Source organism: Mustela erminea, chromosome 1 (assembly GCF_009829155.1).
Source record: "Mustela erminea isolate mMusErm1 chromosome 1, mMusErm1.Pri, whole genome shotgun sequence".
Lineage (NCBI taxonomy): Eukaryota > Metazoa > Chordata > Mammalia > Carnivora > Mustelidae > Mustela > Mustela erminea.
In genome coordinates, this window is record NC_045614.1 from 216,707,594 (window position 1) to 216,733,444 (window position 25,851).

Here is a 25,851-nt window from a genome sequence, read left to right on the forward strand (position 1 = left end):
GCTGTCCCCTGAGCTGAGCCAGGGACAGCGCCCCGACCCCCGAGGCGCAGGAGCTACACTAACGGGACCAGGGCATGTCCGAGGAGGAAGACGGGGAACCAGCAGCTCAGGCAGGTCACGCTGCAAAGGGACAGGAAAGCAAGGGCAGGGGATCTGCTTCCTGCTCTTGCAAAATAGGCTTTTCTCAGGCAAGGCTGTCATCAGATTTAAAAATAAATAAATAAATAACAATAAGACGAAAATAACTTACTGTGTAGGCCATTAACTCTGGTTGGCATAGCGATCCTCTTAAGTTAAAGGGAATGAGCGCGAGATGACGGGAAGGAAGAGGTCAGAGGTTAAAAGAAAAGTACGCAGGAGCCACACAAGGGGGACGGGCAGGGAGTCCCGGGGCGCCGTGCCCGTGCGCATGTGACGTTACGGGGCAGGACATCTGGCCGGGCTTGGGGGCTGGGGAGTTGGGTTTTGTCTGGTTTTGTTTTTTCACTCCTTAATATCTGTCAAAGTTTCATCCATCGTTTTGCTCTTCCTTACGGTAAAGTCCACACGACATGGACTCTCCCGTCCTAACCACCCCCAAGTCCACAGTCCCGTTCCGGGCCTGCCCCTTGCCGTGCGACAGCACGGACACTTGGTGACGCTAAAAATAAGCCCAGATCTGAGGACTGGACTTCCTGTGTTGGCTGCGGCCTCAGGGGAACGCGTGTGTCCAACCAGCGAAATCGCACGCTTCTCAACACGCCGGCCGTTCCGGGGACCTGCGGGAACGCCCGCTGGGACAGGGCGGCCCGCGTGGGTCTCCGGCCAGGAAATGAGCTTCAGTTTAAAAAGGAGAGAAGGCCCCCCACAGCCACTCCATCGGGCCCCAGGCAGGAAGTGAAAACTCCCGGGTACAAGAACAAGTGGGCACCCGTCACCAGTAATCGCCTGCGGTTCTGACATCTCCTAGAGATGCAGGGCCCGGGCCTCTCTGAAAACCTTGGAATAGAAGCAAATTGGGAAATGCTGCCCAATTCATCCCTTCGCGAATCTGCAGCGCCGGCAGGGTCAGCGACACCACTGTCGCCACCACATGCAACGTGGCCCCGGGGCCCAGGCTCCGGGAAAGCATCAAGCACACCTGTCAGCACCCAGGGCCCCCCCCGAGTGCCCCTTTGCAGGGGTGCCCTCCCCCTGGCCAGGGACTGGAAAGGAGAAGCATGGCCATGGCACAGCCAGGATGGACCCATGGTAAAGAACTCTCTGGAAGGAAAAGCGGAGGAGCAGAAGGAAGAAGCCAGGGAGGAGGGAATGGGGCTCTCTGGATGGACTCAGGGGCAGCGAGACGCGGCCTCTCAGTGAAGGCAGGAGAGCAGGCTGGAGGTTGCTGGACTGTTGGCCGTCGGGAGGAGGAAGGGGCGCCCACCCTGCACCCATCTTCCGCTCTGCCCAGCGCACACTGCTTCCTCGGGGCTAGAGGAGCTCCCTGGGGCGGTGCTGGCCCCCAGACCAGGCTGGCAGGGGGCGGGGGCGTGTGGGCCACCCTGTGGACCTGCAGCCGGGCCACCTTTCCCATCACCTGGGCTGCCCCTTCTGAACCGGGACAAGGGAGCCGCCAGAGGTCCACGCACGGTCACTCCGGCTCGGGCCAGCAGGTGGACAGAGGCCCACGGTCTGATCTCTGTTGCGTGGCCTAGAGATCCTGTCCTCTTCCTTCTAACTTCCAGCGGGTCCCCATCTGTGCCCTCTCTGCTTCAGCAAGGGTGTGGCTCATGTGGACCCCCGTGGAGCAGACCCCCCTGCAGAGTCCTCAACCTCAGCCCCAGGGACATGGGCCACCATGTGCCAGGCCATCCTGCAGGCTGCGTAGCAGCACCCCAGCCCCCAGCTGTGACCGATGGAATGGCCTCAGGACACAGCTGTGTCCCCTGGGGGCAACGGGCAGGGGGCGCATGGTCACCCAGTTTGAGAACCCCTGGTCCGTGGCGGCAAGAGGAGAGGGGCAGAGCGAGGCAGCCGCAGAGCTGCTCCCCAGGCTTCCCGACCTCGGGAGTGACGAGACGCCTCCAGTCTGCATTCTCGGGGGCCAGGACGGGAGGGGCGAGGACTTGGCGCTGAGCAGCAGCCGCGACGCCCAGCTGGGACCGGGCGCCTGCGTCGGTCCCCGTCCTGTCTCTGCACTAGGATCGCCTTGTTCCTGCCTGGGAGGTGGGCACAGCCTCGCGCAGAGGAGCCGAGGCCCAGGAGGCTTGACCCTCCCTGACCACCCCACCCAGAATGGCCCCCGAGCCCCTGGACTGTCTCGCCTCAGAAGGGGCCTCGAGGGGGACTGTCGTGCGAGAGCACACGTCAAGCACACACACGGACAAAGTCTACAAATACAAAGCTTCGATGTGGTGCTCCCAGAGAACAACGGGTCATCCTCAGGACAGGACGACTGGTCACTACACACACACGGCAAGTTAACCGCTTCCTTTCCCGAGGAATGTCTCTGCCCTCGAACCCTGGCAGGTCCGAGCACTGAGGTCGGGCCGGGTTTTAGTTGGAGGGACGAGCCTGAGGCATGGTGAGCAGAGGGGCCAGTCTCCACAGCCACAGAAGCCCGGGGTCTGCTGGCTTTGTGCCGAGTCGCTGGGTGACCCCCTCTAAACGTTCTAGAGGCTTCTACTTTGGGGGGGCATGGCAGAGTGCCGACAGAGGACAGGGCACCTTTAGGCATGACCAGAAACTGCTGCCCTCGGGCAGAGTTGGAAGGATTCTGAACATGCCGCCTGCCCACCGGCTCCAGGCAGGGGCGCCCCTGCTTGCTGGGGCGGGGTGCCGAGGGCAGGGCAGCCTGGCAGCAGAGGGAGGGGAAGTGGGGATAGGAACTGAGGGTTAGCTTGGAGAGGGGAAGGACAGAAAAGCCAGCGGGTGGGCCGGGGCGGGTGTGCGGGTACCTTTATGCTTCTTGGCAGTGCCCGGCTCGGAGACACTCAGGGAGCTCTCCGACAGCTCGTCCCCGTCGGGGTCCAGCGGGGCCTGGCTGCCCCACGCCGAGGTCTGGGACTCCTTGTCCAAGTCCCAGGAGTCTAGCTCGCCCTCCTGGGGCTCTGGGGCCAGCGGGGCTGGGGCGGAGGCCTCTTCCTGCAGCGGGGCGGAGGCAGCGGCCGCCCCCACGAGGGCCGGGGTGTCCTCCTGGCAGGCGCTGTCCATGGAGGCCGAGTAGTCCAGCATCAGGGCGGCGGCATTGTCCTGAGAGAGTGAGGTCTGTCCCAGGACAAAAGAAAGAAGTCAGCATGAGGGGTGGTAGCAAGGACAGACTGAAGGAGCCCCGGGCTTGGAAGAGATGAAAAGCTCCGTGCAGAGGGCGTGAGGGTGATTCCAGAGTGAGAAGACACTGGCCCGCGGCTCCCCCAGGAGGCAGGGTGGGTTTCACAGGGACTAAAACGCAGCCACTGAGGGTTTCCCCTCGCCGCAGAGGGTCTGCGAGGGGCGCCTGAGGTCACAGGTGAGGGGTGCAGAGGAAGCAGACAGCCTTCCCCGGCAGGGTGCCCATGGGAGGGAGACACTTCCGCCCAAGTGGCCCGCAGCACACCGGGAGGCACAGGAAGTGGGCTGTCCCTTCGGTTGGTCTGTGAACACTTCTTCCCACGGGAGTTTGTTCCCCGCACGCAGAAACCCATCGGCAGGCACACGGCGGCCTGAGAAGTCTGTGTGTGACCTCCTGGTGCCGAAGACAGGTGCAGGTGCTACCCTAACCTGGAGGTGGGGGAAGGTGACTGCAAGGGGCGGGCGCTCCCCGGCCGGCTGCTTCCTGACCTCAGGCAGCCACACATGGCTTGCGGAGCACCCACTGACTGAGGACGGGGCCATCTGAGCCTCCGTGAAGCCTCGTCACTGCCGCGGGTTGGACACATTCCATTAAAGAGCCGCGGGTTCCTAGTGAGTCCAAGATACAGCCTCCGGGAACGGGAGAGGACGGGGTTCCGGACTCCTGATGCCGCCCCCTGCCGGCCGCCGCTGGAACAGCGGGGGAGCTGTCCCAGTTGGCACTCGGGTGCCAGGCAGAGACCCTGCGTATAATGGCAGCACCGGGAGCTCACGCCGGCCCCTCCCATGACCCACCTGGGCAGGAGCGGTAGCCGGCCACCATCTCCTACGCTCCAGGCCCTGCCCTGCCCTCTGGGTTCGGAGCCTTCCTGCTCCCCCTCCCCCACATCGACCACATCTCCCAGCGCCCCCTTCCTCGCCCGCAGTCTCCTTGCTCATTCGGAGATGTCGATCACCCACTTGGGACCCCCGCGTGGCCCCCGGCCCTGCAGGGCTACCCACTCTGGTGGCCCGGCCTGCGTGGGGCCCAGCACGGACTCTGCACCGGGCACGGGGAGCACACGAGCGGCTGGGGGACACTTAGACCGTCCGTCTCGGACTCAGGTGTGTGCAAAAGCACTCATGGCCAACACCTTCAGTGCTTTAGGGACATGTCGGTCTGCAAGAGGGTCACAGCTCTGTCCCCAGATGGAGGCCTCAGGCAGGCCAGTCTCTCTCTCTCAATAGTTTTTCACACGATTCACCGGCCACTCACCAACCTGAGCCCCCGGGGCCAGAACCCACCAGCTTCCCCGTGACAGGGGGAGCGGCCTAAACACGGGTGACCCCTGGTGCTGGCCCTCAGCAGGGAGCCGCCTGGATGACACCGGGAGCTCCGGCCGCCTTCTGCACGGAGGGAGCCCGGCCATGGAGGGATGTGGGCGCGGACGCGAGCCGCACCTTGGAGATCCCTGATATGATGATGGTGCTCTTCTTCCTCGGGGACTTGACCTTCAGCTTCGAGGACTCGCTGAGCTGGCGGATGGCCACTTCAGCCACGGGGTCCGAGCCGTTCAGCACCAGCAGCTCTGCGGGAGGGAAGGCAGCCCTGAGCACGCTACGCTCCAGCCTGCGGACCCGCAGGGCTGACGGAAACAGTCCCCAGGCGAGGCCCCCAGGTCTCCTCTGGAAAGGGCCAGAGAGCAAATGGGAGCAGCTCTGTGGGCCGGCCCGGGCCGTGAGCACTCACGGCAGCCTCGGTCCTGTGTAGGCTGAGCCCGTGTGGACACCATGGCACAAGGTCAGGCTCCAAGGAGTTTACGAACAGGGCCAGGTCTGGCTCACAGAACCCCCCTCGGCCTATAGCTCCTTCTGGATGGTTCCATGCACTCGCTGCTGTGGACTTACTCAGATCTCTGCCCTCAGATATCTGCCAGCCAGACCTCCCTAGAGTTGACGGAGACCAACGAAAGCAGGAAGACCCACCCACAAAAAACCTCCGACCTTTCAGAAGATTCTGAACTCCGGGAGGCAACGCAGTCTCTCCTTCCCTCCCGCTCGCAACGGCCGCGGCTTCCCGGGGTCTGTACCCTACACCTGGCCAACACCTGTGGGAGGCCGGACACCTAGCAGGGGCTTGCGAAGGGCTCAGAGCACAGTGTTACGTGTCCCCAGCCCCTCACCCTGTGAGGCGTGTGTCCCTGAGACGTGGGGGGATGTCAGGCAACTTGCGGGAGGGGGCAGCACGGCCAAGGTCCCCGACGCCCAGCTCGTGCCCGTCCGTCCCTTCCCTGGGGCAGCTCCTGCTCGAGCAGAGGCAAGCACACGGCCATCGGAGGGCTGGACGCTAGCAGGGGCGTCGCCCGTCTCAGCTTGGACTACGGACAACAGGTGCTCCATGTCAGGGCCAACGCGGCCACACACTGCCTGACCACCCCGCAGCACGAAGGGAGAGACTCATGAGGAGGAGGCTGGCGAGGACTCCCCAGGGGAGCACGGCACTGTCGTTCCCAACACCTCACGCCAGGCCCGGTGGCTCGGAGATGTCCTTCAAAGCCCTGTCCAAGTGCTGAGGGTGCGTGAGAAGGGTTCAGTGGCCACAGGCAGCCCAGGGAGCTGATCCAGAGGCTGGCTCCGCTGCCCACAGAGCGGGAGAGAAACCCACGGTGGGCACGTCAGCCCTTTTAAAAAGCGAACCTGCGTGGGGGAAGGGGTCCCTGCGGTCTGAGGCAGCGGGACGCTCCGCCAGGGGCAGAAGGGGCACTGGGGGTGGCCAGCCAGCGGAGGGACACGGCCTGCGTCTAGGGACTGCAGCCGGGGGGGGGGGGGGCCTGCGGTTTCCAGAGAACCGTGACACCCCCCAGGACAGGCAGCGTCCGCTTCACCAGCTGCGGGGATCCGAAGCCGTCCTAAGGCCGCGCCCATCGGATGGAGCTCCCGCCCCCGGCCCCGCCCCCTCCTCTCCTCCTCCTCCCACCCTTGACCTTGGCAAGACCAGAAGCAGGACCGAGAGGAGGAGGAGCCCCCGCCCTCCCTTCGACAGCACGTCACCCCCCAGCCAAGGGGACAAAAGGAATCCCCAAGTTGAGATCGGGCTCTGACCTAAGGAGGCAGGAACCCCCTCCCCAGAGACACTGAGCGCGACCGACCGTAAAAAGGGGCTTTTGTGAGCAGAGTTCTGGGGGAGACGCCGCCAAACGAGCAGCTTCTCTGGGGCAACGGGAGAGGAAAAGCGGCCTTTACAGTTACACCCCTGGGTCCTGCCTCTTGGATGTCAGTCATCGCACTGGTATACTGAGCCAGGGGAACATCACGCTCAAATTTTGTAACATGAGGCATAAACTGGGATTTTATGTTTGTTTTGTGAAAGCATCTGCCAGAACTTCCCACCACCCCTGGTCTCTGCCTGGCTTCCGCTCCCCAAACCTCCTCCCCGTTCTGCTCTCAATGCTCAAACCAGCGCATCCCAGACTCCAAAAAGGAAATGCTGACCTGGGGGCACGTGAGAAAGACAGGAGAAGAGTCTGGAAGGAGGGAGAGGATGCGGTGAGCCCGCGGCCCGTTACCTGTGTCCGAAGAAGAGAAGGTCTTACTGACAGGAGCCCCGTGGCAGGAGATGGCTTGAACAGAGATGTCCTTCTCAATGACCTTCACCTGGACAGGCGTCTTCAGGGGAGACTCTGCCAGGAGAAAATCTGGATCACAATGGCCCCAAAAGCCACCTGACCCTACAGTTCACGGAAGGTGAAATCACACCTTTCACGGAACCCCAGCCGTTCAGATGTTTTTAACCGTCTCTCATTCTGGGGTGGGGTGCAGGGGTGTATGAGGGGGCAAGTACCCCCATCCCAAAAGGATGCTGGGAACCTGGGTTTAAATAAAATTTCAGAAACTTTCATCAAAAATCAAAATTAAAATCAGGAATTTTCATCAAAAGCCCGAATTTCACTGTTTCGTAGTCAAGAACAGCGGGGCCAGGAAACCGACTCTGGGAGGAAGATCCGTTATCTGTCTGGAAGCGGAAACACTGTGCAAATGAAAATGAAACAGTAAGCCCGCACACAGAGGTTGTCTCTGGGGCAGAGACTGGGGAGACAGGTGCAGAACTCGGCTGGGTTGAAAGGGACTGCACCCCGGGCCCTTCTAGAAAACGGATTCTCCTCCTATGAACTTGCACCGATGGCCTCCATCTAAGGTGTCAAGACAGCGGGCCGGCCGGCCCCGCGGGAGTGTGAGCGGTTAGTTCACTGAACTAGATCACTTCCCCCCACGGCCAGGTGCGGAGCTCCGGCGTGCGCTCGGGCTGGACGCGCCTGGGCAGCCGCGCGTTTGACCACAGAGGAAGGTGACCGGCTGAGAAGCGGGAAGCTGGGAGTCTCCTCAGTTACCCCCGTCCCTGCACACGAGACCGTCGGAGCCACGCCTGCCCGGCAGCCGGCGCTTCCCGCCACCTTGAGGTGCTCCCGGGCCGCACTCACCGCAGCTCAGCGGGGACGCTCGCCCCGTGTCAAAGCGAGGCTTGGTCTTCACGGCGGTGACGGTGGTGACCACGGTCCCACAGGGCATCACCATGCGGTCTTTTTCGACCTTTGTGGCAGGAGTAGGTGGCGGGGTCTTGGGTTTCACTTCACCGGGTTCTAGGTAAGAAAACTGCAGAGAAAGCCGGTTACGCGTTTGGTGCTGTGCCCACGCCGACCCCTGGGCACGCACACCACCCTCCCGGGACGTAACCCCGGCTTCGTTGGTCAGCTCCGCTTAGTGCCACAGCCATCCGGCCATCAGCCTGGGTTTCCCCAGAACCGACAGAGGGTGACAAGACCCCAGCTCAGACCCCGTCACGCAGCGCCTGGCGATGGGCACCGAGGCTGGAGAACCCAGCGAAATCGAAGGGCCCTTTCTGGGGTTAGGCCCGCGTGACCCGGCACCGTGGAAAGCTCCCCATGCGGCAGACCACTCAACACGATCGTGGGCGCAGAGTGTCCCATTCGAGTCTAGAAATGCACGGGACGGAAGAGGAGCTCCTCTTGGGTGAGCGAGCGTCCCATTTCCCGCTGAAGAAAACATGGAGACGGACCGACAGGTAAAGATATTCCTAATCTCAAGCAGCTCAAGCTGGAGCTTGGCCACGGCAGGAAATGACGTCATACCTCCGCGGTGACCGAACCCAGCACCGAGCCGCCACAGGAGCCGCCGGTCAGCGTGAAGCTCTGGGGCCCAGATGGCTGCTTCTTGAATAAATCCAAAGGAATGGTCGTCATCGCCAATATGGCTAAAAAGATAGGAGACAAGTAAGGGTATGTTTCCACAGGGTTCCACGGGAGCAGGGGTCAGTGGGAGCCACCACCGCAACCAGAACAGAGTCCCGGTGCGCATCCAGTCCACACCAGCATCCTCCAGTTCCAGAACATTTCAGAACATTCTAGAACACCAGAGACAAAGAGAGGCGTTGGACATGCTCCAGACCACAGGAGGCTAAGAGACAGCAGACAGAAGGCAGTGTCTGATCGGGGGAGTGGGGGTAACTGCTCTACGGGATGCTGGCCTAGCAGATGAAGGGGAACGCAGCAGGGCAGCAGGTCGGGGAAACCAGTACAGACGTATGAGAGAAGGTCCTTATTCTTAGGAAATGGCCAAGAAAGGAGGGTGCAGGGCCTGATACCCTCGAACATTCAGATTCACCCTCCAGCACGTGTGTCCTGTGTCTGGACGTCTGCAGGCAAAGTCAAAGGCAACCACCAAGCGTGAGTGCGGATAATAAAGCAAACGCGGCAGAATGTCAGAACTCTGGGAGGCTGGTAAGGTTCTACGTAGTCCTTTGTTCTGTTTTTGGTTTTTGGTTTTAATGTGAAATTTCATAGATTCCATCTGGCTGTACAGCAGTGGATCTCCAAAGGAGCCACCTCAGTGCCTCGGGAATGGACGAGGGTCAGCTTCTCCCGGCAAAGGTCCGCCCAACCCAGGTCAAACCACACGCCCTGCTCTGGCCACGCCCTCTCCTGGAATGTCAGAGGCATGTCTCGGATCTTATCCCAAGACAACAGAACCAAGGAAATTAGCTCAGAATTCTTACTAATGGGGGGAGGGGGAGACGCACCCGGGTTGCTCTGTCTGTTAAATGGCCGACTCTTGATTTCGGCTCAGGTCATGGTCTCAGGGTCCTGGGGTCAGCCTCTGCACTCTGCAGGGTCTGCTTGAGAGCTCCCTCTCCCTCTCCCTCTGCCTCTTCCTCTTCCTCTAAAATAAATCTTTGAAAACTTAAAATCTTGAAAAAGAAAATTCTTGCTAATAAACAGAAATCTGAAATGCCTTTTCCTGTGTCTTTGTAACTTTGGGAGACAACCCAATGGCTTGGTCTTTTAGCAGGATAAGCCACGGAAGGGTCCCCCTCTCCTAATTTTGGTATGTTTATGGGCATTTTTAAAAGCGTAATCTATTCCCCGACTCCTGAGTTACACACATGCAAACATACAGGTCCGTGTGCCCATTCATGACTTTACCTTTAACTGCTGCTTTCTTGTCTCTAAAGCATGTGTCCAGTGTAAGCTGCTGTGGCTTATTTTATAAGGAAAAGCGAGCCGGAATCCATTGAGACAGAAAGCACAATGCCGGGGGTGGGGGGTGTCGCAGGGGCTGGGGGAGGAGGGAACGGGGAAGACAGGGCCTCAGCCCCGCAAGAGGAAAAAATCCGGGAAGTGGACGGTGCTGAAGGTCGCACGCCAGTGGGAATGTACTTAACGCCTGTGAATTTTACACTCAAAAATGGTCAATATGGGAATTTCTGTTCTATGCTTTTACCACAATTAGGAACACTACAGAACAGATCTATTAAGGCTAAGAAGGCCGAGAGGGGCTTCTCTAAGCCAAGAATTGCTGAATAAAAGAGTTGAGGTATTTGTTTAAAAACAAAAAAAGGCAAAAACGAGCTGAGTCCATTCTCCCAGAGTACATGCCCTTGCTAATGACTGAAGGGGACCTGGAAGCAAACACGGCCTCGGAGACCCGAGGTGTCAGGGCGGGTCTGCCCCTCCCCAGCGACTCCGGCCCCCTCCGGTCAGTGACCCCTCCCAGGGCCTGCCTCCACCCGCCCGACACCCACCTTCCGAGGCTCGCTCAGCCGCCGACACCTGCAGGTGCAACTCCTTCGACTTGGCGTTCAGCTCACTGCGGAAAGGACAAAAAGTGCTGTGGATCCTTTATTAGTTCTTGCAACGGTATTTTTTTTCTGACTCTAGAAAGAAACACATCCCCAACGGTGTGAAGATTATCTTCCCCCTCGCCGTCCCCCAGCAGTTGCTGTTATCTGAGAATTCTCTGCCGCCTTCTGGCTGACGGCGGGGGTATCTACGTGCGGTGCGACATGGCGGCCGCTCGCCACGGTTGGCGTCTGAGAGCTGTGCCCACTGGGGGCCTGCACCGAATTTTGTTGCATTTTAATTAATTCAAACTTAAAAAACCACAAGTAGCTCGTAGTTCCTGTATGAAGCATAGCTATATAATTATCGAAAAACAAAACACAGATTGCGATGTATCTCGCTCCTCTTGTAACCTGTTTGTCTCCCTGAAGATATCAGACCTCTTTCCCAGTCAGACGGCACAGAGCAACGCCCCCTTTTAACAGCTACCCAGGCTCCTCCTACCCAGCCTTGTTTTCTTTAATCCGATCCTTAATAACCAACCCTTAATAATGGCCTGGTTGTGTCTAACATTTCATAATTACAAACTAGCTGAGATAAACACCCTTCGACATAGCTTTGTGCACACCGTGTGATTATTTCCTTAGACTAAACGCCAGACAAAACGTACATGCATTTAAGAGATTTTTTTTCTTTGAGACATACTGAGGACTTTCAGAACGGTCATTCCAATGTATACTTCTGCTGGCCATTGTCACCCGCCTATTCCTTACCAACTTGCGCGGGGAAAAAACAGCCTCTTGTGCTTACATCTGTGTTTCTTAAACTATTGCTGATTCGAACAAGTCTTCAGAAGTCTCAGGCTACCTACAGTTTGGCTTTTCTGTTTTCTAGCTCAGACCTTCTTCCCGGTTTTCCGACAGCGCTCGTATTTTCATCACTGATTCATAAAAGCTCTTTACGTTACACACAGGACACCCGCTGCCTGGCCTGTTTCCGGCTGTTCATTGTTCAAGCCTCAGAAAGCAAGTGATTTCTAGTTTTAGAGTCGGCTGCTTTACTGAAATATTATTTACATGAGCTTCCTATTATTTCTGGTAGTTCTGATTCTCTTGGGTCGTCTAGGCAGACAACCCTATCACCTCCAAGTACTAATCCGTTTTGCCTCCGCCTTTTCGTACTCAGACACTTCCCCCTTCCGCCTCTAAGTACGCTGCTACTCGTGCTTCCAGAACAAAACAGCCGGCATCTTCCTCTTGGCTTTCACTTGGGACCCCTTCTGGTCTTTGTCATTTACAGTGATTTCTCTTAGCTCATTAAAGAAGAAGCCATAAATCATGCACTAGTTAAGATTTTAAATCAGAAATGCACAGGGTGGGACGCCTGGGTGGCTCAGTTGGTTAAGCAGCTGCCTTCGGCTCAGGTCATGATCCCAGCGTCCTGGGATCGAGTCCCACATTGGGCTCCTAGCTTGGCAGGAAGCCTACTTCTCCCTCTGCCTCTGCCTGTGCTCGCTTGCACTGTCTCTCTCTCTCTGACAAGTAAATAAATAAAAAAAAAAAAATCCTAAAAAAAAAAAAGAAAGAAATGCGCAGGGAAAGTCAACGGTCATCTCAGCATGTACGAAGATAAATACGTTTTCTCCTTTGATCTAACATCGCAATAGATTCAGTTACTTGCTCTCCCGAAGGTCTGGACATTTCTGGGCTGAACCCGGCTCCTTAATACATTCCTTAGAATTCCTACAACCGTTTCTTATAAACGGACCGTCCTTTTCCCTTTGTTCCCAGCCAGGTTCCGGTATCAACCCCAAGTGTCCTCTGTTCCGCTCCCGATGGCGGGTATCTCCAAAGTCAAGGGAGCCTGACCAGCGTGCTCTCCGGCCACAGCAGGACACGGGCCAGGAGGAAGTCCAGCCCTGGGGCTGCCTTCAGAAAGGAACCCAGATTCAACCTAAAGCTACCTCAGATGTTTAATACACCTTTTCAAGAGCGACTGCACATCTGTGTTTGGGGTTTGAGCAGTGTTACACACTGATCTCGGGACCTGGCAGCCGTGAGCGGGGCGCTCGGCCGGCGCAAGCCCGTTAACCAGGCTGTACGCACAAGATGAATTCTTCTTCCCAGCTGAGGTCGGCGGGGTTTGTCGCGAGGGCGCTGAACTTCTGAACGGGCTCGTTCAGCCGAACTACACACTGTGGGTTCATGTTGCCTGCAATCAAACAAGGGGGCGTTTCTATTTTTTAAATTACATGACGCACGTGCACACTTTGCATATACGGGCTGAATTAAACGCCGGCCGTCTCGGCTAGCCCACCGCTCAGGGACCGCTCTTTCTTCCATCATGAACCAACTCTCAAAGCACTTCTCTGGGGGTTTAAGATTTTCAATCCCCAACTTGATATCTCTTGGCCTGGAGGGTGGACCCCAGGAGCCCCTGCTCCTCACCCGTGATGGGAGACACTCCCCAGGGACATTATGACAGCAGAGGTGGCCCCCCACTTCTGGACAAATGACCAGCTTGTGCAAGGAAAGGCCTCTGGGATGATCCCTAAATCTGGGGATACCCCACAGAGAACCCGTATCCCTACTTACAAGGGATGTGATTTTATCCCTGACTCAGCTCAGTCAGAGCCCTGTCTGGAGATCTTGGATCTGGGTAATGGGACATTTCCCTAGTCAACAATTCTTTCTGCTGCAAGACCATGCCTGTCCCATGGCAAAGAGCTGTCAATGTACTGTGTAACCAGTGACCACGGGACCAGACATCACATGGCATTAAGCATTCCACACCCACGGTCTTAACTGATCTTCGAGATCACCTCCGACGGGAGACACAGAGACCCAGACGCAGACCTGCCTACGAGGAACAGGGACCCCGGGGCCATCCCCCACAGCCAGCCCTGCACGGAGTCTCGGGTTGTTAAATGTGGACAGTCCGTGCTTTGGGGACAGGAAGACTCCGTGCACATTAAGTAACCCTTAGCATTCTCAGACAATAAAGAATTCCTTCCTGTTCTCAGCAAAATCATATCGCAGTGGGAAGATGGGACCCATCCCAGGAGGCTGTGCACCTGGGGTCTCGCAGCCACTCAGGATCGCCCAAAGAGAACCATCTGGGGTCTGCAACTTGTCCTGACTCAGATAACAGCCTCTCCTACTGCCGGAGGGTCCTCGATGGGCCCGAAGCCCTCCTGACGCTCGGTAAAGCGCCCACAAGGAACCCGGGCTTCTGGGAAAGGGGAAGGAGCTCGTGGCGCATCAGTCAGGAGCGCCCAGCATGGGTTTACACGTTCAATAGTTACAAAAGGCGGGCGAGTGCCTTCCGGATGAAAGAAAGGGCAAGGTCATGACCGAATTCCTTTCTTCCCTCGCTCTTCCTGCACGCAAGCTCGGGACGGGCGTGGGACCGTCTCACGGTACTCGTCTGGTTCTCAGAGGCTCTGGGCTCGCGGGCTGGGATCGCACGGCAGACCCAGTCGGAGGGCGCCACGGGGACCCAGAGTCCGCTGAGAACCCGCCGTCACCCCTCACGCTGCTGTATGGAGGGACAGTCACTTCTGTGGCGGGCAGCCCCCGCCCCCCGTGCCCCCGGGAGCTTCCCCCAGCCCAGCCACCTGCCTGAAGCCCCAGGAGCACTTAGCAGCGAAGCCCGGATGTTCTTCACCAGTAATCTGAGCTCGTGAGCCCTTGGAGGCTTGGGCGGACAGGACTCCTGAGGGGAGGATGAAACGCGCTGTAGATTCTGCAGAGAGAAAATCGAGATGGGTGACCGGGGAGAAGAGGCGGCGCCACTGGACCCGTCACGGGGCAGCATCTTGGGGGAAAATCCGCCGGGGGTGGGGGCTGACCCTGCGGTGGGCTGCGCAAGTTTTCCATTCTTGGGGGAAGGGAGGGTCCCAACCCACCATAGCCTCTGCCCCTGCCTCAGAGCCTTTTCTACCCAAATAACCCGTGGGAAGCGGCGGGGCGCTCAGCCAGAGAGGGCTCCCCGGAACCTGGCTGTGAGTGCAGCCCGGAAGCAAAGCTCGCCTTGGGTCCACTGCCCCAGGCCAGGTGCTGGCGAGAGAGGGGGACATCCGCTCCAGGCTGCAGGGGCCCACTGCCCACCAACTCTGAGCGGGACGCCGGACACACACACACACACACACACACACGGCAAGGGCCGCCTGGCAGGTCTGCACCCCAGGTTGGGGTCTCTAAGTGTCACCCGGGTGCCGGACTACAGCAGTGACAGAGGCGCCCATCATCATGTTCTCAGACGGGCATCCAGGCATTTCCAACAGAGAAAAGGCTCCTTTAACCCAGAGGGCCTCACCTTAAACTGTCTCCCAAACTGGCTTCCTGCCTTCCCTCGCGGCGGTGGGCACTCGCTACGAGGGGTCCCAGGGTCCCCAGGGGGCCCGGTCTGTCAGGTGTGTGACTCTCGGTTTTGGCCTAGGTCCTGACCTTGCACTTGCGGCATCGAGCCCCCGCCGGGCTATGCGTGCAGCGGGGGTCTGCTTCAGATTCTCTCCTTCTCCCCCCGCCTTCCCTCTCTCTCAAATAAATAAAAATAAAAATAAATCTTTAAAAAAGCGGGGTGTGGGGGGTTCCTTAAGTACCAAGGCCTGGGACTCCTAGAAAGGCTTCTCAGAGACGCACACAGAGCCTTCCAGAAAGGGCCCCGCGCACTGATCTGACTCGGATGTTTCTCTGGAGATTCCCAACATCTCAAGGTCACCATTTAGAAACCACTACTGTGAACCACGACCTTGCCAACTGTGAGCTGCAAGAAGTTACCGCAGAAGTCCTTAGGATCCAAGCCCATGAGCACTGGGGTCAGAGCATTCACGTGTCGGGGGTGGAGAGGAAATATTTCGGTTGTCTGTGGGGTGGTTAATTGTATGCGTCAACATGACACGGCCACGGGGATGCACAGTATCTGTTCAAATGCAGTCCTGGGTGTTTCCGTAAGGCTGTTTTCGCGCGAAGTTAACATTTAAATCAAAAGACCCAGTGAGGGACCCCTGGGTGGCTCAGTTGGTTAAGCAGCTGCCTTCGGCTCGGGTCATGATCCCAGCGTCCTGGGATCGAGTCCCACATCGGGCTCCTTGCTTGGCAGGGAGCCTGCTTCTCCCTCTGCCTCTGCCTGCCACTCTGTCTGCCTGTGCTTGCTCTTGCTTCTCTCTCTATGACAAAAAAAAAAAAAAAAAGACCCAGTGAAAGCGACGGCCCTCCCTAATGTGGGTGGGCCTCGCCCAATCAGTTGAAGGTCTGCTAGAAAAGAGGCGGACCTCTCCTGAAAAGGGGGGTTCCTCAAGCCTGACTGCCTTCATGCTGGGGTGTCGGTTTTTTCCCTGCCTGTAGACTCGAGTGGAGACACCAGCTCTCTGTGGCTCTCGTGCCTGCTAGCCTGCAGGCCGCAACAGCAGCTCTCCGCCATTCTCATGGCTAACTAGGTTTCCCAGATGCCTCGGTCCTGGGAAGTCGAGCTCTGAGGCCACAGGCCCCGAGTGGACAGTGGAAAGTCAAGTTTCAGCTCCAGAAAGGCATGGGGTCAGGGCTAATTAAGGTTGGAGCGTGCCAGAGCTGCCAGAGCAGCCCAGACCCCTGTTCCTCCCATCCCACAGGGTTCTGGAACCCCTGCCCTGAACTTGCAGTGCGTCACGATCCGCAGGCCGTGGTCGCCCGGCGAGCAGTCAGGCGTTCCCTCTCTACCACGACGGGGGTGGGGGGCTGGGGTGGGGGGTGGGCCTTGGTCGGGCAGACTCCCCTGCAGGAGGGGGACCAGGAGCCCTAACGGGCCGTGAGGCGCCACCCCCCCCCCGGCTCACCTGAACGTCCCTTGCGTCCACGGGCTTCGTGCTCAGAAGCACCGACGGAGACGCAGCCCCAACCAGGTGCTTCAAGATGTCCTTGAGAGTTTCAGACACGGCCTTGGTCTCTGTCTCCCGGTCCTGCCAAAAGAGGGGGACGCCCTCAGATTGCCTCCTGACCGTGCGCCGTGCAACGGGGGGGCAGACGCTGGCCGTCCTCGCTGCGTCCCAGGAACCAAGCACGCGGGGCGGGGGAAGGGGTTTCGGGGCTCTGGGAGGTCAGATCCCCGCAGGTGACCTGCTCATTCTCCTCTGGGAGACGGGGTCCTCCTTACTGACCTCAGAAGTAGGGGCGCCTGGGTGGCTCAGTGGGTTAAAGCCTCTGCCTTCAGCTCAGGTCATGATCCCAGCATCCTGGGATTGAGCCCCGCATCACATTGGGCTCTCTGCTCAGCGGGGAGCCTGCTTCCCGCCCCCCCCCCCCCGCCCACCCGCCTGCCTCTCTGCCTGCTTGTGATCTCTGTCAAATAAATAAATAAAATCTTAAAAAAAAAAAAAAAGAAGTAACTCCTGCTCCTTATTTTCAAAATGACAACAATCGAGCTCGTGAAATAATACAAACGTGTCGCCGCTTCTGTGTCAACCCTTTCAGAGAGATGTTTCTTCTTTCTCGCATGACATCGGGTAATTTTTTTTTTTTTGAAATTAAAAAGTACTCAAGTAAATGAAAGGGCCCAACAAGAAAGATAAGCTTGTGGAGGCACAAAGCTGGGCAGTTTTTATTACCGGGTATCAACTCTGTAAATCTATGATAATTAATCCCCGACAGAAAGGCGAACATTCCTGGGTTCCAGAATGTTCCCAGCACCACCATTCATGAAGCCCCACACTGGAAACCACCTAAGTATCCGTCGAGAACTAAACAGATACATCGACTGTGGCGCAGTCATGGGGGTGGCGGGGGTGGAGGACGGTCCACAGTCCAGTGTAGATGCCCTCGAGGCTTCCACATCCCCAGCCTGCTCGGGGGACAGGACAGCTGCTCGCAGGGACCCCCACCGGGACCACAGACCTACGGAAAACCTCCCACTTTGCGGGGCTGGAGGGATCATGGAGGTTGGCCTGTGGAGGGCTGGCCGGCCAGGCCCTGTTACAGCGAACTTGATCCCACTCAGCCCAAAGAGCAGCTACTCTCTGCCAGAAACTCTAATAATGATCAAAACAGCTAATCCTCCATCGCTCCTGGGATAGGTCAGGCTCAAGTCTTCGCACTTACACGTATTAACTAATTTAATCTTCGAAACCACCTCTACCATCGTTATCCCCATTTTATCGATGAGGAAACTAGTGCACAGAGACGTGAATTAACTCGTGGAGGGTCACACAGCTCACGAGTGGCAGAGCCGAGAGTCAAACCCAGGCGTTGGGGCTCCAGGGTCTGCACTGAAGACCACCACGTTGCCGTCTTTCTCTTCAGTAAGTACTTGACATCCCTGTCCTTTTTATTTTTTAACTGAGGTGACATTCACCTAAATTCACATAAAACCATCTTAAAAGGGCGCCTGGGTGGCTCAGTGGGTTAAGCCTCTGCCTTCGGCTCAGGTCATGATCTCAGGGTCCTGGGATCGAGCCCCACATCGGGCTCTCTGCTCAGCGGGGAGCCTGCTTCCCCACCCTCAACTGCCTGCCTCTCTGCCTACTTGTGATCTCTCTCCCGCTGTCAAATAAATAAAATCTTTAAAAAAAAAGAAAAAAAAAGAAGTAACTCCTGCTCCTTATTTTCAAAATGACAACAATCGAGCTTGTGAAATATACAAACGTGTCGCTACTTCTGTGTCGAACCTTTCAGACAGATGTTTATTTAAAAAGTATTATTTATTGGGACGCCTGGGTGGCTCAGTGGGTTAAGCCGCTGCCTTCGGCTCAGGTCATGATCTCAGGGTCCTGGGATCGAGTCCCGCATCGGGCTCTCTGCTCAGCAGGGGGCCTGCTTCCCTTCCTCTCTCTCTGCCTGCCTCTCCATCTACTTGTGATTTCTCTCTGTCAAATAAATAAATAAAATCTTTAAAAAAAAAAAAGTATTATTTATTTATAAATTTATATTTATTAAAAATAAATTTATATTTATTCAAAAAGTATATTTAAAAATGAAATAAAATAAAATATGCATTTCAGTGGGATTCAGCAGGCTCCATATCCTGCTGCCACCATGGAGAGGTCATTCCTTCTGCTCTCTCTCACCCACCAACAATCACTCCCTGCCCCTCTCCCCACCCTTTCCCTGACTGCCCCTCCCTGCCCCGCCCCTCCCCACCAACAGTCCCTGCCGGCCCCTGTACGATCTGCCCCCCAGGGAGATCTCCAAGCCTTGAGCTCCCAACGAGATCAGGCCATGTTGGGCTTCTCCCCCTCCAGGGACCTTCCTGGGGTTCCTTTGTGTTGCAGAAAGTGTCAGAGCCTCCTTCTTTTTAAATGGCTGAAAAATACTCCCTCACGTGGACGGACCTCATTTTATTTACACACTCAACTCTTTTTTAACCCCCAGGATTTCCCGTCCCTTCACGAAGGAGGAAACCCAGGGTGACAATAAGCAGTGGGTGCTCTGACGTCCCAGCTCCTCCCGCGATGAGCAATGAGCGGCTGGCTCGGGCCACACCCCTGCCCCCAAGGCCTTTATATCCTCAGGGGGCCGGAGGTTCGGGTCCTGTGCCCACGGGCCAGACCAGCTCCTGGAGGGGGGGGCTGGTTTAGCGCCACACTTAGAGCCTCACTTCTCATTCACGGGAGGAGCGCGTGACAGTTGAAGAAGCTCATGGGACACGGGGGTGGGGGGGTGGGGGGTGTGGGGGGTAAGCTGCAAACAGCGGCACAACAGGCCACAGTTTGGGTGAGAACGGGGCAGGGGGTGGGGTGGGGGGATAAGTTCATTTTTGCAAAAAACCCGGGAACAGAGAAACATGAGCTAATGAATGACCAAGTTACCAAGTTACCGTGTGCAGGGGCGGATGGGGCGAGAGGGACAGGGCAGAGACTGCACGTCTGAGTCGAAGGTTTCCCGCAATTTTGACGTCTGAACCGCGTGAATAGTTCACATTTTCAAACAATACGTGTAAATGTACAAAGACGGGGGACAAAACCTGAGCATGAGTGCGGGCAGGTACTGGGGTGCTCCAGGGTCCCCCAAGCACACAGAGGAAGAATGAACTCAAGGAATCCTACACACGGGGGTCTGCCTGCCTCGGCGGGGCACAGCCCGACCCAAAGGAGGTGCACGTTGGCCACGGTGCCGGGACAGTCGGCCACGGAACGTTCCATGCACTGGGCCGGCCTGACCACGGTGCCGGGACAGTCGGCCACGGAACGTTCCATGCACTGGGCCGGCCTGACCACGGTGCCGGGGGACCGCGAGATGCAGATGTAGGAGGGAAGGGAAGACAGGACGGACAGTCCGAGCCCCGGTGGGACCCAGTGGCCGGGCAAAGCGACAGTTGTGATGTGTGCCGGTTAGGGGAGTTCTAGTCCAAGAACAAAGTGCGTGCCTTCATGTCACGGCACGGAAGGTGACAGTATGGACGGACAGAGGCTTACAGTCCCATACTTAGCTGCTGGGGATCTCTCTGTGGTTGGACGAGTCTGAAACAGAGCCAAGACGGCGGACAACCGTCGCCACAACCCCACCCCGCAAGGGAGCCGGCATTCCCGCGGGCCTCTGGCCTACGTGATCGCGCGTGATCTTTCCAGCCCCTGAAAGTGACCCCGGGGGGACTTCGTACGCCCACTCCCTGCTTCCAAACTCATTTCTTCCAATACCTAAGACCATAGGAAGCAGAGAGATCGCCTTCTGATTCTACATGCACTGAATTTTAGGTCCGGGGGAGAGACACGCCTGTCCCCAGGAACCAGCCCACAGCCACAACCTGAGCTGCCCCGGGAGTGCCTCGGGGAAGCAGAAAGGGTCTGATGTCAGGCACGACAGCTGAGGAACGCTGTGGCGACAGACGTCCCTGGTTCTCAGCCTGCGCTGCACAGCAGTGCTAGAAACAATTCTGGGGTTTGGTGGGGGGGGGGCGGGGGGCAGGCCCAGAATCTTCTAAAGTCCCCAGGCAATGGCAGGTGTGGGAGGGTTGAGGGCCGGGGTTAGATCCAGCAAAGCCGTCTCCCCCCACCCCGTCAGCGCAGCCCCATGATCCAGGAAGAGGGGAGAAGCCTGCCGGCATCGGAGGGGCGCCGGGCTGAGCCTCTGTCCCCCAGATCAGGGGGTCACCACGCACATGCGTTCTCACGTACACCAGCAGAGGGGTGATAAAAACGCCCAGACTGACCTCCGCCACTGCCCTGGGCTGCACCGTAACGGCCGCGTCCGGAGTGCTGACGTAGGACCACCGGATCGGGATGTCCTCCCTCTTCTCTGTCATGCGGAGCTCCAGCTGCCGAAACACAGGGTTACGGGAGAGCCACGCGGCCGGCGAAACCTCACGCGGCCGCGCGTGTCTGCACGCGTGGGGGCTCGCTTATTTTCCGAGACGCCTGCTCTGCCTCCCCTTGCCTTTCACAAGGTCGGGAAAGCTCTAACCTCCCTGGGGCTCCCCTTCACCCCCCCCCCCCAGCACCTTCCGCGGCCTCAGCCCACCACTCGGAGGTTCTCAGCGTTGGCCGCTGAAGCCCAGATGTCATGAAAACTCTGCCTTACGTGATTCTGTAATTACATGCGTAATTCTCTGCGCTTTGCATTCTTGATTCTGTAATTACATGCGTAATTCTCTGCGCTTTGCATTCTCTCCGGGGCGGACACCAAGGCGGGCAGGAGAGGGAGATCAGGTGGGGAGGGGGATGCGTAGCCCAACCCCTCGCTCCCACAGGCCCCGAGGGTTGTGCCCCAGCACGGGGGTCCTCGTCCTCTCTTGCCTGGGCCGACGCACGGCCTCCAAGTGGGCTCTCGGCTCTTGCAACAACCCGCTGGATGGGACCCACGCAGGGAGGCAGCGTCACGCCCCCGCCACACCCAGATTCTCGGAACTGGTGATAACAGGACCAGGTACAGCAAAGGAGACTTTGCAGAAAGGACCAGTGCACGAGGAGATAACGCTGGGTCGTCCCAGCGAGCCCCGAGGGAAGAGGAAGACAGGCCCGCAGGCCGGCGAGGGGCCCGAAGACGGAGGAAGGATGCCAGGACCTTCCGGCACGAGGTGGCGGCTAGAAGCTGCCAACAGCCCTCGGCGGCCAGCACGAGGCGGCGGCCAGAAGCTGCCAACAGCCCTCGGCGGCCGGCCCGCGAGGGCACAGGCCCTCAGCCCTGCGGTCCCAGGGAACAGAATCCGCCGACAGCCCAACGAGCAAGGAAGCAGAGCCTCCCAGAGCGTCGAGACTGCAAGGCAGCCCGCCGATGTGAGCCTGTGCTGGACATCGGGCCTCCAGAGTGGCTCCATTTATGCTGGGTTTTCTTTAAAAAAAGATTTATTTATCTATTTTTTTAGAGAAGAGAGAGCATGCCCGGGGGGTGGGGGCAGAGAGAGAGAGAGAGAGAATCCCAAGCAGAGTCTGTGCTGAACGTGGAGCCCAACACGGGTCTCGACCTCATGAGCCTGAGATCACGAACTGAGCCGGAACCGCGAGTCGGACGCTCAACCGACTGCGTCCCCCGGGCGCCCCCACATCTAGGTTTTAAGCTAAGTCTGCATGCTCTGTTTCAGCAGCCGCAGCAAACAAGTACCCTCCCTTCCTTCCTCAACCCGAGACTCTTTCCTGAGCACAGACCCCAGCTCTTCCCCTCGGTCCCCCTCCCCACCCTCAGCAAAGGAGGAGAGAGAGGCTTTCCATGGTACTAGCCCCTCCTCGGGGCCGTCAGCTCAGGCTAGCACCTGGTAAGACCAGCGAGGCCTTCCCTGGCCCTAGAACCCTGGCTGATTCCCAAGAAGGTACACCAGCCCAGGCAGGTCCTGGGGCAGCAGACAAGCGAGACAGACTTCGGGAGGGGCGGGGCCCTTCTGCACCTTTTATCTGAAGGACAACAGAGCGACAGGAGTGTCTCCTGCCTGGGGCTTGGATAAGGCTCCCCTCCGGCAGCTGCCTGCCTTTGAGAGGGAATCCGCAGAGCGGTTTTCAGCTGTGTTAGGAGATCAAAGATGCGATCACGTTACTTGTCTCTGAGCTGCATGAAACGGCACAAAAACAGCATCTGGGAAACTCCGTGTCCTCCGTGGAGGCTTACGGGTCTCGCTGGACTCACTCTGTCCTGAAACAGCCATCGCGTGTCGGCGATGCATGTCCCGGACTCTGCAATTATTTTGCAATTACGCCGTCCAGAATGTTCGGGGGAGCGGGAGGGTACACACATCTCACGGGTGCGAGAAGTGACGCCCTCCTCGAGTCTCAGGAGGGGAGGGTCAGTGAGGGGGTCCCGCAGAGCTGGCTCATGGAGAAAAGCCACGTAGGTGGCCAGAAAACCTTGCTGGCCCCAGCTCTTCGTAACCATGCCTGTGTAAGAAAAGCACCGGGGATGTCCTCTTCCTCTGTGGTCAAGGGGCCATGAGACTTGGCACATGCCCCAACAAGCAGCCAAGCTCGGGCACAGAGGAAAGGGAGACACAGGGCCGAAGCCGTGGTAACCCCTAAAACAGGACCCAGAAATTCACAGCCGAATGGAACCTCGTGGACCCTGCTTCATGGGAGGGACACAGCTGCCGGGCGGTTCAGCGCCCAGGAATTCCCCTCGTAGCCTCTTACGATGATTAGACGTGTCTCTGTGTAATGACTACGGAGATCGTCCCTAACATGACGTGGCACACAGACGAGCACCCCTTGGAGAGGCAGCAAATCGGCTTCCAGAAAACACGATGAAGCAAGTAGCATCACAAAGCCACCCAAGGGAGCGTCCTGGCTTCCCAGTGCGCAGAAAGGTCATGTTCGGGCGCCAGCCCGGCTCAGTGTACTGAGCGTCCGACTCTTGATCTCGGCTCAGGTCGTGGTCTCAGGGTCGAGGGATCGAGCCCCGCGTCGGGATCCACACTCAGCGGGGAGTCTGCCCCTCCCCCTCCTTCTGCGCCTGCCCCCGCACTCCGGCTCCCGCATGCTCTCTCTCTAAAATAAATACGTGGTTTTTTAAAGCTATATTTACACCAACCTGTAGTCTAGTAAGTGTGCAAAAGCATCACATCTAAAAAAACATACATTATTGCTGAAAAATGGTGACCGCCGTGAGAGCGTTCGACCACAGATCACCAGGACAAACGTTGTAAGGGAAAAGCATGACATGCGACAGAACCACGTGCACGTGACAGAGACACCCAGCAAGCAAAGGCTGCCGAGAACACGCCGACAGACATCCCCCACGCTGGCTCCCACGAGCCTTCCGGGGTGGAAAGTGCAGCATCTTCAAAGTCGAATGAAATGAGCCGTGCCTGTACCGAGCCACGATGAGGATAATCCGCGGGTGATGAGAAAAATGAGCGCCCTACTCGTCTTTCAAACTTACACCGACGAGTAAGAGGTCTTTTAAAGCTGGCCTTTTCCAAAAACTAAAAAAGGGAGGAACTCCCAGGCCAGCCCCTAGGCTGGTGCCCCAGCTGCCCAGGACGGCTGGGTCTGGCGCCGGGTCCCGGGACAGAACCACTGTCCTCATCTGGGATGTCTCTCACCTTCACTCCCCCCGTCGGCAACACCCTGTTCTGTTTAAACGCCTCGAAACGCAGCCTCTCTCCCGACGGTGTTAGACGTTATTCATGACCTCCACCCACACACACCTGTGTGTAACACGTATGTGGGGTGTGCGTACACGGTGTGTGCGTGCGTGCGTACGGTCCATGCGCATCCATAACCCACGCTTTATTTCTCCCATACAAGGTAGAAGCTTACAGGGCGAAACCTACGAGACAGACGAGGCCCCGCGATCACACCGGCCTTACCCTGTGGGTTGACGCGGTTTGCGGTCTCCCCGGGGCCCGCTCGACCTGCCCGGACTCACCTGCACATGAAACGGAGAGAGCCGCGCACAGTACAGCGGGGGCCCCGCGTCTTCGGGGGACGGGGACCCCGCGCGGACCAGGAACTGAATGGCCTCGCCCACCACGTGACAAGACACGACCTGGAGGAGGCACGAGACAGGTCAGAAAGGAGAATTTGCGCCCAACAGCCCTCGATGTCAAGGAATAAAATAATCGGTGTGTGAAGAGTTAGCACGGACGAGACGCCAGCGCTCCAAACCCGCCGAGACGCCAGCGCTCCAAACCCGCCGAGACACCAGCGCTCCAAACCCGCCGAGTCCCACCTCCGCACCTTTTCTGTTACGGAATCGTCCGGAAACCAGAATCGACATTCCAGATCTTTTATTCCCAACGCGTCACTCAAGAGCTACACTCTGTGTTGCCCGAATCTAGTCGTTATATGCTTTCCACATAAAAAGTTTCTCCTGGATAGTGTGTTCCGTTTCTCCCCACCAATAGACTTAAAATTCCCCAGACATTTCCACGTTCATATGCTGTAAAGCCATTAGCTGTCTCCTCTCTCTAAAAAGGAGGCTTAGAAAGAACACAAGTGATACATGTTGTAAGCAAAAAACTTAAAAATATACTTGGAACACCATAAATTGTTTCTATTTAGATGATTTTCAACCTATTGTGGTTCCCAAAGATGTGGGGATAATTCAAAGACCATATAAAATATTAAACACTGAGGAAATAATACAGCCTTAACAAAAATAGCATTATAAAATGAGTCAGCTTAAGGACCTATAAGACAAAGAGAAGTAATTACACCAGGAATAAACCAGGCCACATTCCCGATAAAAATCACAAAGCATTTCTGAGAAAGCGCTTACCAAACAGAAATATCAAGTTTCTGCCCCCGGACCCCTCTATAGGAGAGGACCTTCTAGAGTGCGGGTCACCCCTGCCTTCGCAGCAGGCGAGGAGCGGACCCCCGGAGACGATGGGGAGCCAGGTGCCAGGTGCGCACTGGCTGGGAGGGGCGTGGGGGGGGGGGCGCCCGGCAGGTGGCCAGCGTGCCGGGCTGGGGCCAAGTCATCAGGAGGGAGACGCGGAAGGCAGGAGGGACCCCCACCTTCCCGAGGGAACGCTGCCGGCTGTCACTTGGGAGGGAAAAGAAAATTCTTTAATTCTCTGGTGGATTTATCAGAATCTAAAATAAAATACCAAGTGGAAAGATTATCCAAATAGTTCCTTTATCCGGCCTGCTGTTTCCCCAAGTTCAGGCTAGGACATCTGCCTCCTTCTTTCTCATTCCCAGCGAACGCCTTCCTTCCCACCCTCAACCGCCCCTTCAGAGCCTCCCCCACGCCCGGCCCCTCGGCCCCTCCCGAGGAGACGGATGCTGGGCCCTCCCTGAATGGCCCCCTGCGTCCGTCCCCAGCATCCCCCCCAGCCCGTCGAAGGCTCTCGATGGCACAGACTGAGAAGGGAGAGCATCGCCTGCTCTCGGCCCTGGCAGAAACCGCCCCACACTCGTGTCCCCTGGCCCGGCGAGGTCGTGCAGAAGCTCGAGCTCCGTGCGTGAGTTTACATATCTTCATCGCGTTACCGCCTCTCCCGAGTTCACAAAAGGTTGGAACAAAAAAATGTTTGTACAAGAAACGTCGTCTATTCATTTAAAAATAAATGCTCTATAAACAGTCCTCCTTGGAGGAACGCATTTTCGTGC

The 25,851-nt window shown here is 57.6% G+C and overlaps 1 protein-coding gene across 3 annotated transcripts in view; it reads right to left on the bottom strand.

The window, feature by feature from the left end:
- C2CD2 (C2 calcium dependent domain containing 2) overlaps positions 1-25,851 on the bottom strand; it is a 49,597-nt gene that overhangs the window by 4,933 nt on the left and 18,813 nt on the right. For 2 of the 3 annotated variants that reach the window (XM_032355788.1, XM_032355803.1), the window contains exons 3-13: positions 24,161-24,280; positions 20,523-20,627; positions 16,219-16,341; positions 14,024-14,147; positions 12,509-12,614; positions 10,367-10,431; positions 8,418-8,539; positions 7,749-7,920; positions 6,837-6,950; positions 4,732-4,859; positions 2,919-3,228 (exon numbers count right to left, since the gene is read on the bottom strand). In XM_032355788.1, coding sequence (XP_032211679.1) covers positions 2,919-3,228; positions 4,732-4,859; positions 6,837-6,950; positions 7,749-7,920; positions 8,418-8,539; positions 10,367-10,431; positions 12,509-12,614; positions 14,024-14,147; positions 16,219-16,341; positions 20,523-20,627; positions 24,161-24,280 — 1,489 coding nt within the window. Of the gene's footprint in view, positions 1-250; positions 288-2,918; positions 3,229-4,731; positions 4,860-6,836; positions 6,951-7,748; positions 7,921-8,417; positions 8,540-10,366; positions 10,432-12,508; positions 12,615-14,023; positions 14,148-16,218; positions 16,342-20,522; positions 20,628-24,160; positions 24,281-25,851 lie in introns of all 3 variants that reach the window. The other variant, XM_032355794.1, reaches the window with a different exon arrangement.